Genomic DNA, 12,545 nt, shown 5'->3' on the forward strand with positions numbered 1-12,545 from the left:
TTTTTTTTAGTGATATTCCCAATCGTCAACTGCTTAATATCAATTTTTATATTGTGCAGCGCAAATGTAAATTTCAACAAGCAGACTGATGCGAACCCCGTTGAACCCGTCGCGGAACCCAGCAACAATGATATGGAATCAAATCCCGGATCGTCCAAGATAGAGATTTCGAAAGGTGGAATATCGACCCCGTAGCTATGTAGAGCTAGAAACCAATATTATAAGGAGCTTAAGAACTACAAGTAATCGACTTGCAACCCTCGAAGCATAAGTTCAACAAGAACAATTTAGAGAATATCTCTCACACAAGATAGTAAAATGGCAGAAAAGTTCTCTAAAAAATAACCTAGGGAGGAGCTTACAATGCTCTTGTAATCTGAAGACAACTAAGGAAAGCAAGCATATTCTAAAAGGCATATTCCAACCAGATTTGGTGGCCATCTTCTGGAAGGCATATTCCAACTTGATAGAAGGCATATTCCAACCAGATTCGGTGGCTATCTTCTAGAAGGCATATCCAACCAGATTTGAGGTAGTTGTGGTCATCCTTTAATGCCCCGATGTGTACTGATGAGGTCCAGCACTCTTGATGACCAAAATTAGCCCCGAGTCGACTTGTTCGTCTCTCGAACTGCGTGCCTCTTCCCGAATATGCGTCCATAAGTTCTGCAAGGCTTGCTCCAATTTCTTGGCACGTGCTCTGGTGACCGGTCCGGTAGAAATATGTAACTTGTCCTCATGCTCGGAGTCCGGCTCAACCCTATCATTCCCCCCTTCTTCAAAAGGATTCGTCCTTGAATCTGCGCCCACATCGAAGGGAGAAAGATCAGAAACATTAAATGTAGAACTCACTTGATACTCTCCCGGCAAATCGAGCTTGTATGCATTGTCATTAATCTTTTCTAATACTTGGAATGGTCCATCTCCTCACGGATTTAGCTTTGATTTCCTTTGGCTTGGAAACCTCTCCTTCCTGAAATGAACCCAAACCCAATCTCCCGGTTCGAAAGTGACATGCTTTCTTCCCTTGTTGGCTTGAGTGGCAGCTTGCTCGTTCTTGTGCAAGATGTGGTTCCTTGCTTCTTCATGGATCTTCTTCAAAAATTCTGCCTTACGCTTTCCATCAAGGCTAACAATCTCACAAATAGGCAATGGAATTAAATCCAATGGGGTTAGTGGATTAAAGCCATAAACAACCTCAAAGGGAGAAAACTTAGTAGAAGAATGCATGGCCCGATTATATGCAAACTCAATTAATGGAATGCAATCTTCCCAACTTTTCAAGTTCCTTTTAATAACAGCTCGCAGCAAAGTACCTAAGGTTCGATTTACAACCTCTGTTTGCCCATCAGCTTGTGGGTGGCAAGTGGTAGAAAACAATAGCTTTGTTCCCAATTTACCCCACAAAACACGCCAAAAGTGACTTAGGAACTTAACATCACGATCACTTACAATGGTTCTGGGAATGCCATGCAAACGCACTACTTCCCTAAAGAAAAGGTCTGCCACATGAGTAGCATCATCCGTCTTCTTACAAGGAATAAAATGAGTCATCTTTGAAAAACGATCCACTACTACAAAGATAGAATCCTTACCATTCTTAGTCCTAGGCAAACCCAAAACAAAATCCATTGATACATCAGTCCATGGATGACTAGGAATGGGCAAAGGCATGTAAAGTCCATGAGGTTGAACCTTAGACTTAGCTTTCTTACATGTGACACACCTAAGACAGATCCTTTCAACGTCTCGCTTCATATGTGACCAAAAGAAATGCTCTCTCAAAACATCTAAGGTCTTAGCCACACCAAAATGCCCCATTAAACCTCCCCCATGGGCTTCCCTAACAAGCAACTCTCGCATGGAACTTTGTGGAATACATAGCTTGTTCTCACGAAACAAATACCCCTCATGCTTATAAAACTTGTCAAATGCCCCTTTTTCACATTCAGAAAAGACTTCCTTAAAATCATGATCATGCAAGTATAACTCTTTGATATATTCAAATCCCAAAAGCTTGGCATCAAGAGTTGAGATAAGAGTATACCTGCGGGATAAGGTATTGGATCACATAGGGAAACATCTCGATGAACTCAATGAACTCGATCCAACGTGTGTGCCTTCGGTTCAGCTTGCTTTGACCCTTTAAATGCTTCAAGGACTCATGGTCGGTGTGAATGATGAACTCCTTGGACCACAAGTAATGTTGCCATGTCTCCAAGGCTCTCACCAAAGCATAGAGCTCCTTGTCGTATGTGGAGTAGTTCAACGCAGCCCCGTTGAGCTTCTCACTGAAGTAAGCAATAGGCCTCTTCTCTTGCATAAGGACGACACCTATACCAATACCGGAAGCATCACATTCGATTTCAAAAGGTTTAGAAAAGTCCGGTAAAATCAGTAAAGGAGCAGAACTTAGCTTTTCTTTCAAGGTACTGAATGCCTTCTCTTGCTCCTTGCCCCATCTAAAGCCAACTTCCTTCTTGATGATCTCGGTCAAAGGAGCAGCTATGGTGCTAAAATTGCGCACAAATCTTCGATAGAATCCAGCAAGGCCATGGAAGCTTCGGACCTCAGCAATGGTAGTGGGTGTAGGCCATTCCCGGATTGCTTTCACCTTCTCTTCATCCACTTCCACACCCTTGGAACTTACGACAAAACCAAGAAAAACAACACTTTCCAAGAAAAATTCACACTTCTTAAGGTTAGCATACAACTTCTCATGCCTCAGCACCTCAAGAACACACCTCAAATGATCCATATGATCATGCTCAGTTTTGCTATAAATCAGAATATAATCAAAGTAAACAACAACAAATTTTCCAATGTAAGCACGCAAGACATGATTCATAAGGCGCATAAATGTGCTGGGTGCATTAGTCAATCCAAATGGCATCACTAACCACTCATACAATCCACTCTTGGTTTTAAATGCTGTTTTCCACTCATCTCCTTCTTTCATGCGAATTTGATGGTATCCACTCTTCAAATCAATCTTCGAAAATATAGTGGAACCATGCAATTCATCAAGCATATCATCTAATCAAGGAATGGGATAGCGATACTTTACCGTTATCTTATTCACAGCTCGACAATCCACACACATTCTCCATGTGCCATCTTTCTTGGGAACAAGCAACACGGGCACAGAGCATGGACTCATGCTCTCTCGAACATAGCCCTTGGTCAGCAGCTCATCAACTTGCTTTTGGAGTTCTTTTGCTTCTTCGGGACTACACCGATATGCTGGCCGGTTTGGAATGGGTGCTCCCGGGATGAAATCAATTTGATGTTTGATCCCACGGATTGGTGGCAATCCCGGTGGCATCTCCTCAAGAAACACATCATCAAACTCCTGCAAAAGAGAAATCACAACACTAGGCAAAGATGAGTTAAAATTAGTAGATAAGTAGGCCTCTTTGTACAAGAACAATATCATTGGCCTTTCATCCTTACTAACACTCTCTAACTCTCTTTCTTTTGTGAAGAAACTCATTTTCTTCCCCTCTTTTCTTCTCATGGCTGAACTCTCACATTTTTCTTTCTTTTCACTCTCTTTCTCACTTTTCTCTCGAATTTCTTTCCTCTCACTTTTACTCTCTTTTTCTTTTGGTTCAGCCACTCTCTTACTTTCTTTTGAACTCTCAGCACTGGACTTCTTGATTTGGAGTTGCTCTTCGAACACTTGATGTGGTGGCAGCGGGGCAAGTGTCATGTTTCGACCATCCTTGATGAAGCTATACCGATTCTTGTACCCGTTATGTGTAGTCCTTCGATCAAATTGCCATGGCCTTCCGAGTAACAAATGGCTGGCTATCATAGGAACTACATCACATAAAACTTCATCATGGTACTTCCCAATAGAAAATGAGATCAACACTTGTTTTGTCACCTTCAATTCACCACTCTCATTCAGCCACTGAATCCTATATGGCCTCGGATGCTTTTGAGTGCTCAAACCAAGCTTCTCCACCATCAGCTTGCTTGCCACATTCACAGTGCTTCCTCCATCAATAATCAGTCCACATACTCGATCCTTCACGTGGCATCGAGTGTAGAAAATGTTCTCTCTTTGTAGCTCATCACCATCTTCTTTGGCTTGCACATGTAGAGCTCTCAAAACAACAAGAGTTTGACCCGATACAGCATACTCCACATCATCGGCGTCTTCAAGTGATGGTATGGAGTCCGCGTCACTCACATGCTCATCCGCACTTTCAATCTCCCCATTATCTAACATAATCATGGCTCTCTTGTTCAGGCATTGAGAAGCATAATGACCAGAACCCAAACAACGAAAGCACTTTACATCACGGTTTCTTTGAGGTTGGGAAGAAGAGTTACCCCTCTCCTTAGAATCAGATGATGGCTTGGCTGTGGGCTTGTCTCCTTTGGCCTTCTCCTCTTGCTTCGAACCAGCCCATTTAGATCCAGCCCCTTCAAACTTGGAAGTCCACTTCGAATTCGAATTAGAGGATTCGAATCTGGATGACGATCGTCCCCCCTTCTTGAGCTGCCTTTCAACCTTCATAGCCATGTGTACCAATTCTTCAAGCTCCACATAATGGTGCAGCTCCACAATATTGGCAATCTCCCGATTAAGTCCACTAATGAACCGAGCCATGGTTGCCTCTCGATCCTCCTCAACATTGGCGCGAATCATGGCAATCTCCATCTCCTTGTGGTACTCCTCCACGGTCTTAGACCCTTGCTTAAGATTCTGCAGCTTCAAGTGTAAATCCCGGTAGTAATGGGATGGGACAAACCTCCTCCGCATGACAGCTTTCATGTCCTCCCAATTGTCAATAGGTCGCTCCCCATTTCGGCGTTTACTCACCGTCAATTGATCCCACCAAACTATGGCATAGTCGGTGAATGCCACAGCTGCAAGCTTCACCTTCTTCTCCTTGGAGTAGTTGTGACAATCAAAAACCAACTCAACCTTCCTTTCCCATTCGATGTAAACATCAGGATCGCTCTTGCCTTGGAACGGAGGAATGGTCAACTTGATGGATCCCATATTACGATCAATGGTGTCTCTTTCTTGGTGCCTCCCACGTTCGCGCCATGGCCTCTCAGCCCTTGCTCCTCGAGCTCGTCTCATTGTGGCAATGGAAGACACATCATCCTCATCATCATAGGATCCCTCTTCGTGGTCATCAAATGGATCAACAGTAGGTGCCGGCTGTCGGTTATTGTTCCTCCTTGGGTGCTGATTGGGAGCTTGTCGCAACTGGTCAATCCGCTCATCATGCCTCTCCAACCGGTCATTGATCGTATTGAGCACCATGTTCATTCGCTCAAATTGTTGTTGCATAGCCCGAATGATTGTGCTCTAATCAAGCCCTCCACTGCTTTGTTCAAGTCCCCCGCTATTTTCTTGTGACATGTTGAAATCTGCAAAGAAATCTTAGAGTAAAAGGACCTCACAATCACTCCCTCACGTGTTTACTCTCAAATCGATGTCACACAAACTCTCGTATTTCACTCGATACAATGGCTTTTACCCTCTGATGATCTCACCCGCTCTTGCCTTTTTCCTCTCGTAGATTTCTCCACAAAGTTCTGGAGGAACTAAGCAATCTAATTACAAGTGCTTGAGGAAATTACTTGTTCGCTCAAGCCACTTATAATATCAGTTCCAAGTAGCAAAGAAGCGAAGAGATATGGATGGACAAGATGTATGTGAAAGGAATGAGCCCGGACGAATCAAAGATGGAATTGACACAAATACGATCGGAGAAAAAAACAGAATGAGAGCAACTATGACAGATCAATTTAAGGCCGATGTAATCAGCGAAACCATCGATCACTCTAATTCACCACAGACCAATTACAACACAAAGACAGCAAATTGTTCAATAAATTATTCGCCCACTTCAGATCCTTTTCTCTTTTTTTTTTATCCTTTTTTTCTTTTTTTTTTTGGACGATTTTTTTTTGGATCGCAATGAACAGACTAGACAAGACTAAATGGAAAAGGATAGAAATGGAAGATAGATAAGAAAAAAAAATTCCAGAATGATGAACAAGGAAAGAACAAGGATAGATGAAACCTCAATTTGGAGCCTAAGCTCTGATACCAAAATGATGCGAACCCCGTTGAACCCGTCGCAGAACCCAGCAATAATGATATGGAATCAAATCCCGGATCGTCCAAGATAGAGATTTCGAAAGGTGGAATATCGACCCCGTAGCTATGTAGAGCTAGAAACCAATATTATAAGAAGCTTAAGAACTACAAGTAATCGACTTGCAACCCTTGAAGCATAAGTTCAACAAGAACAATTTGGAGAATATCTCTCACACAAGATAGTAAAATGGTAGAAAACTTCTCTAAAAAATAACCTAGGGAGGAGCTTATAATGCTCTTGTAATCTGAAGACAACTAAGGAAAGCAAGCATATTCTAAAAGGCATATTCCAACCAGATTTGGTGGCCATCTTTTGGAAGGCATATTTCAACCTGATAGAAGGCATATTCCAACCAGATTTGGTGGCTATCTTCTAGAAGGCATATCCAACCAGATTTGAGGTAGTTGTGGTCATCCTTTAATGCCCCGATGTGTACTAATGAGGTCCAGCACTCTTGATGACCAAAATTAGCCCCGAGTCGACTTGTTCGTCTCTCGAACTGCGTGCCTCTTCCCGAATATGCATCCATAAGTTCTGCAAGGCTTGCTCTAATTTCTTGGCACGTGCTCTGGTGACCGGTCCGGTAGAAATATGTAACTTGTCCTCATGCTCGGAGTTCGGCTCAACCCTATCACAGACATAAACTCATACTTATTTACTAACAAATCCGAATCAATAACAACTCAATCAACCAGCATAGAATTCAAGAAATATTAGCAAAATCACCACAATTATCCAAAAATTACTCGGGGATCAAGCTTCAACTTAAGTCTACAGGATCTCCTAACCTAGGCTCTGATACCAAAATTGTCACGACCCTAAATTTCAGCTGAATTTTCCCTATATTTCTTCGACATCCATTATCACGTAACAATTCATATAAAATCTGCTTTCCATAACTCTCAAAAACATACAACTACTACAAATGCTCTAGCATATATATTTATATAAGTACGATTCTAGCAAAACTACATTGCTAAACCAACTAGACAAAAATTTCAGGTCGTGACATTCTCAAGTCCATTCTATACAGAAAGGATATCTATTAAATAACTAAGGTTCCTACCTAGTCCTCCAAGCCGATCCCCGATATCAAAAAGTGGTTCCTCCGCGCAATCGGAAGCTTATCTGGAAAAATATATGCAGGGTGTGAGCTGCATCTCAGTGAGCACTAAATTCCAAAGCAAAATGAATAATAATAAGAGATAAATATATTTTAGACAACCAAATATTCCTACAGATAGTAGTAGCATAAGCAAGTCTATCAATTAATTCACCAACACGACATATTAGACAATACGTACAAATGATTACTAAGTTCATTCATCAACAATCAATTGCCCTTATAACCATATCAACTATTACTAGAATTAACCATTAACCAATATCATTTTGCACTCATAACCTAACTAAATCAAATTAGCAAACAACACGATTTCCATACAATAATTCAGACAATCATATTAATCATCACATTTACAGCAATCCAACCAAACAAACAATACACAACACAACCAAATCAATATAGCCATAGGGTTGCATTCCCTCGCAACAGAGTTGCAACGGTGCCGTGACCTCGCACTTCTCGCACATATCACTATCAACTCCCAATATCCATATCTCATAAGCGGGGGCCGCCTATTAACCTCTGGCGGTAAGAGTTGACCTCAGTTTGTATTCCGCCGGGTCTTAGCGGCCGATCAAGCCCCTTTTTCTATTCCGCCGGGTCCAGCAGCCGATCAGGCCCCTATTTATATTCCGCTGAGTCCAGCGGCCGATCGTGCCCCTATTTTTATTCCGCCGGGTCCAGCGGCCGATCAGACCCTATTTGTATTCCGCTGGGCCCAGCGGCCAATCTAGCCCATTTTGTAATCCGCCGGGTCCAGCGGTCCCATAGCTATAGTCAAACAACAATCACAAAAACAATCAACTGTAACCGGCCATCACACATCATAAACCCACACCAAATTCTTATTCTCAAATTATCACAACCACCGTATACACAAATAAAATTCCCATCATATTCCCAATTGAATCACATTATCATCATATATTTCTTACACGATCCACATACTCAATCGCACTGCATATCCCAAGTCAAGGTGTATCACAAAGGCCATATTGTTCATATCCGTTCAAACAACATAGCAATACCGATTCCTTAATCTAACTACCACTACATTCATCTTAAATAATTTCTATAATCATAACACATGATTTCACAAGGGAATAGAGCATTCACATATCATATATATATATATATATATATATATCATTTCACAATGGAATAAAGTGCTCACCTAACTCCAAAATATAGTCCATCGAATCAAGCCTTTCAAATGTCAGGATTCAGTCACCTCGGTCCCTAATCAAGTGTAAGCATAACAAAGACTAAATTATGCATACATGATACAATACAATATCAAACCACTTCACACACCCGTTTACTGATTATCTATTTCCTTTTAGAATTAAATTACAAGCATAAATGTTAGATTATATACTAGCTAAGCGCATAAACATACATCAGTTCAACTCCCTAGTTCTTTCATTATGATAGCTATAATATAAAGCTTTCATAATTAACAAGTACTTTTACCTATCCCTTTCATAATTAACAGTACATAACATTTCATTTCATCCATTTCGGAATATGGACGTGCACATATCAATCAATACATCTCCTTATTTACCTAAGCATTTACAATGGCTTACACATATCAACCACCTTGCTTACCTTGACTTTATCTTAAACTTATCAATCAATTTAACATATCCCAATTTTATGTAAGCACATGAGGAAGAACTCAGCCCAATATTCATTCACAATCTTATATAAAAACAATAATGGGAGTTTAGCCATGTTACTCATAACTCTTAACATGTTAAGACCTTAGGCAAACACACACGTACTAGTAAGCGCACCCTTCACTTCTCTAATCAAAACAGAATCTTTCTTCACAGTCTTTAGAATCCATTGCATTCATGCCAAGTTCCATCACCACAGTAAGTGGAAGGTAATTAAAGCCAATTACCCCCAACCATCCACATATATATGTGTGTATATATATATTGAGCAGAGATTCCCCGATCAGCACTATCATACCAGTATAAGCTCACCAATTCACAACCTATAAGCACACTCTTAAGGATGCAGATAATCGAATATTATGAAACCGACTTTACATCAAAGCTATAAATGCCTTGGCCATAGCTGAAACGAATTCAAACCAGCCAAAAAGAACATGAAACGAGTGATTAAGAACGCCAAGGCCCCGGAGAGCTAACTTACAGTCGAAACTTCTTAATTCGTGGGTACCTCAAACTGGAAACCAAACTGAAACGAAGAGGGAAATAGCTCAATCCGCACCTAACTCAGTGAATAAGAGTGTCTAGAGTTAGGAGAATCAACTTACTAATCAAGAACTCCAAGTTTAGTCATTTTCCCTTTCAAAATTTGCTCAACTCGATCATCTCCCCCGTATTGTTTCTCTAGTCTGGTTCGTTCTGTTCATTGTCCCATGAACAGAGCCCCAGCTTGGCTTGAAGACTGCTCGAACCTATCCTTTAATTCTGCCTCTTCTCCCTCGAATTTACACAGAGCGGTCCTCTCTCTCTCTCTCTCTCTCTCTCTATCGTTCTCTGGCCCTCTCTCTCTGTTTCCTCTATTTGTTCTCTTGTTCTGCTTCGTTTTCTTCTTCTTCCCCTTTCTCCCGTGAAACCAAACCAAACAGACAAGGGAATGGAATAAATAAATAAATACATGAATGATGTGAATGCTGAGACGGTGGAAATGAGGCATGCTGGGGAGACAGGAGGGAAAGGTTGAGCCACGTGGGGTCCATAGCACCACCACCTCTTTTTCTTTTTTTCTTTTTTGATGCTTCAGATATGTACGTAACATACATATATATATATACAGGGGCACTTATATAACATGTAAGTAAATGAATGCATATATATATATATATATAAATAAACTATTTGCAATTAAAAATATCAGATCTCACAATCTCCCCCACTAATAAAAATTTTGTCCCCGAAATTTGTTTATGCGATACCAAAAAATTTAGAGGATTAAGGGTTATAGCATCTTCAGGTCCCCATATCACCTCTAAACTGACTTTTCCAAACACCTTCATAGATCACCAAGCTTTCGCTGAGCCACTATAATACATTTGATGATATGAGCCCAAATCTTGTAGAATAACCAAATCTCCATCTCGAAAGCAACTCTAAGATTGTCGAGTTCGAATACCGAAAACTCTATCCAAAACCTAATCAATAGAATTCATTCCATGTCGCTGGGATAAATAAACTGAAATAAACGCCAAATCTGTCTTGAGTGATCAAAGATTTGTAAATGTCCCGGCTGATGGTAGAATTGGCTTCTCTAAATCTGATAGCTTTTATAGTGGAATAATTATCCATGCCAAGGTAGGTAGCTGATAGATATAATTTAGAATACTAGAAACCCTGCTGAATTATACGATGATGCCAAAGTAAAATTATTAATCTAAACAATAATAGAATCCCAAGATCCATGATGAAAACCAAGTAAGATCCCGTTGAATAAGCAGAGCAACAATTCTCTCAATCCCATCAGATCATTATCATGACAACATCAACCTTGACTGATTGCAGATATAAAGGAGAAAATAAACTAGGATCACCATTTGGTAGAACCGAAGAACGCAGGATGATAGAGAACATTGAATAATTGATACTCCAGGAAATATCCCAATGAAATAAATCTAACAAATATGCTCAAAAGTCGCGGGAACTTCTCGAAAGAATACCTCTCAACTTGATCTGTAAAGAATCCTTGTGAACTCATGTCTGTATAGCTGAGATATATCTTGACTCTGATACTTAATCGATTTCAATACTCATTTGGAGCTTGAGGAATAATTGATCATGACGCCGATTTAATGTTGAACTTGACCAATGGGGAACTTGAGGTGCTTCCCTCAACTCAAATCTTAATGTATTATAATAATTATGTATAGATTTCGAAAAGTATACTTAAGTCCCAAGCTTATTCTTTAACCAAGCGCAAAGAAATTAATGAACATCAACCTCTAAAAAATCTTAGCAATATGTTAGTGAAGTATTAAAAGTTTCTCATAAGTAAATAGGGCAATTAAGATTGAAACTAATCGAATAACTAACATAACAACTAAACGAGGAAGTCACAATCAAAACTCAAGCACATCTGCTTCCAATTCAATTCACTTCTGTTCTGAAGCCCCAATTTAGGTCTTGCCTTTCACTTCTTCAATTTAATAATCCACTAAATCAATCTATGAACAAGTCCCTCTCTTACTTAGTTCAGAGAAAAAGTAAAATTCCAATAAATTAATCATCGACTTTCCGATTTTATTCTTCGATTTGCTCATTCCATCGAATTCGCAGGAATACACATTCAGACACAAGAAGAAATCAAATTGTTATCACATACACAACACTTCCATAGCAACTGATTTCAAGCCCAAATTACTACTTAAGGTCATTCTTTAAATTTTCAACTCCAATAAGTCTTCTAAACAATCAAAATAAAACACATAGCCTACGCTTTCTATTTATGGGTCTCATCTATCCTTACTCCGCTTCAGATCGAATCGTTAACCAATTTATAGAGAAGGAACGTGATTTAAGAAAAAGGAGAACCTGATTAATAGGAACTCAGCACATACATCATATAACAATAATTTAACCAAAGGCAAAATCGAGTCTTCTTTATATATATATATATATATATATTTCTTAACCCCCAAATTATCCTTATCCGACTTTCTTCCTATTCTGAGCTCCTAATCAAGCTATCTATCACTTTGCTTCTTTCAAGAATAACAACCCTCTCAAACATAAGTCCAGTCAACTTATAATTATACAAGAATATTAGTATACACGGCCAAAAGTCTATATTTTCATTGTTCACCAGAGAAAGAAGAAGATTACAAACACGATAGCAATTATTTAATTCAATTGGAGATCCAAACAATATTCGGACAAACTAAATCAAATATTCATGCTCAAAGAATTGCAAGAACTTCTGTAAAACCTGATATGCAAAACCTATTTTTTTTTTAGTGATATTCCCAATCGTCAACTGCTTAATATCAATTTTCATATTGTGCAGCGCAAATGTAAATTTCAACAAGCAGACATAAACCAATACTTATTTACTAACAAATCCGAAGCAATAACAACTCAATCAACCAGCATAGAAATCAAGAAATACTAGAAAAATCACCACAATTATCCAAAAATTACTCGGGGATCAAGCTTCAACTTAAGTCTACAGGATCTCCTAACCTAGGCTCTGATACCAAAATTGTCACGACCCGAAATTTCAGCTGAATTTTCCCTATATTTCTTCGACATCCATTATCACGTAACTATTCATATAAA

The 12,545-nt window shown here is 39.6% G+C and overlaps 1 protein-coding gene across 1 annotated transcript; it reads right to left on the reverse strand.

The window, feature by feature from the left end:
- Positions 1 to 778: 778 nt before the first annotated feature.
- LOC116204814 lies at positions 779 to 5,287 on the reverse strand. Its single transcript, XM_031537133.1, has 7 exons — positions 3,620 to 5,287; positions 3,068 to 3,352; positions 2,901 to 2,980; positions 2,048 to 2,777; positions 1,453 to 1,962; positions 965 to 1,137; positions 779 to 800 (listed from the first exon to the last, which is right to left on the reverse strand). Exons 1-7 carry the CDS (start codon positions 5,285 to 5,287, stop codon positions 779 to 781), a joined length of 3,468 nt encoding a protein of 1,155 aa, XP_031392993.1.
- Between the last annotated feature and the right edge of the window lie 7,258 nt (positions 5,288 to 12,545).

Source organism: Punica granatum, chromosome 1 (assembly GCF_007655135.1).
Source record: "Punica granatum isolate Tunisia-2019 chromosome 1, ASM765513v2, whole genome shotgun sequence".
In the NCBI taxonomy this organism is placed as follows: Eukaryota; Viridiplantae; Streptophyta; class Magnoliopsida; order Myrtales; family Lythraceae; genus Punica; species Punica granatum.

Bases quoted from the DNA above. Each gene is read 5' to 3' on its own strand.
- LOC116204814 (XM_031537133.1), bottom strand. From the start codon at position 5,287: ATGGTGCTCAATACGATCAATGACCGGTTGGAGAGGCATGATGAGCGG. The intron at 2,981-3,067 runs GTAAAGTATCGC...ATTGATTTGAAG, and splicing joins GAGCTGTGAATAAGATAACG to AGTGGATACCATCAAATTCG. The intron at 2,778-2,900 runs GTTAGTGATGCC...TCTGATTTATAG, and splicing joins AAGAGTGGATTGTATGAGTG to CAAAACTGAGCATGATCATA.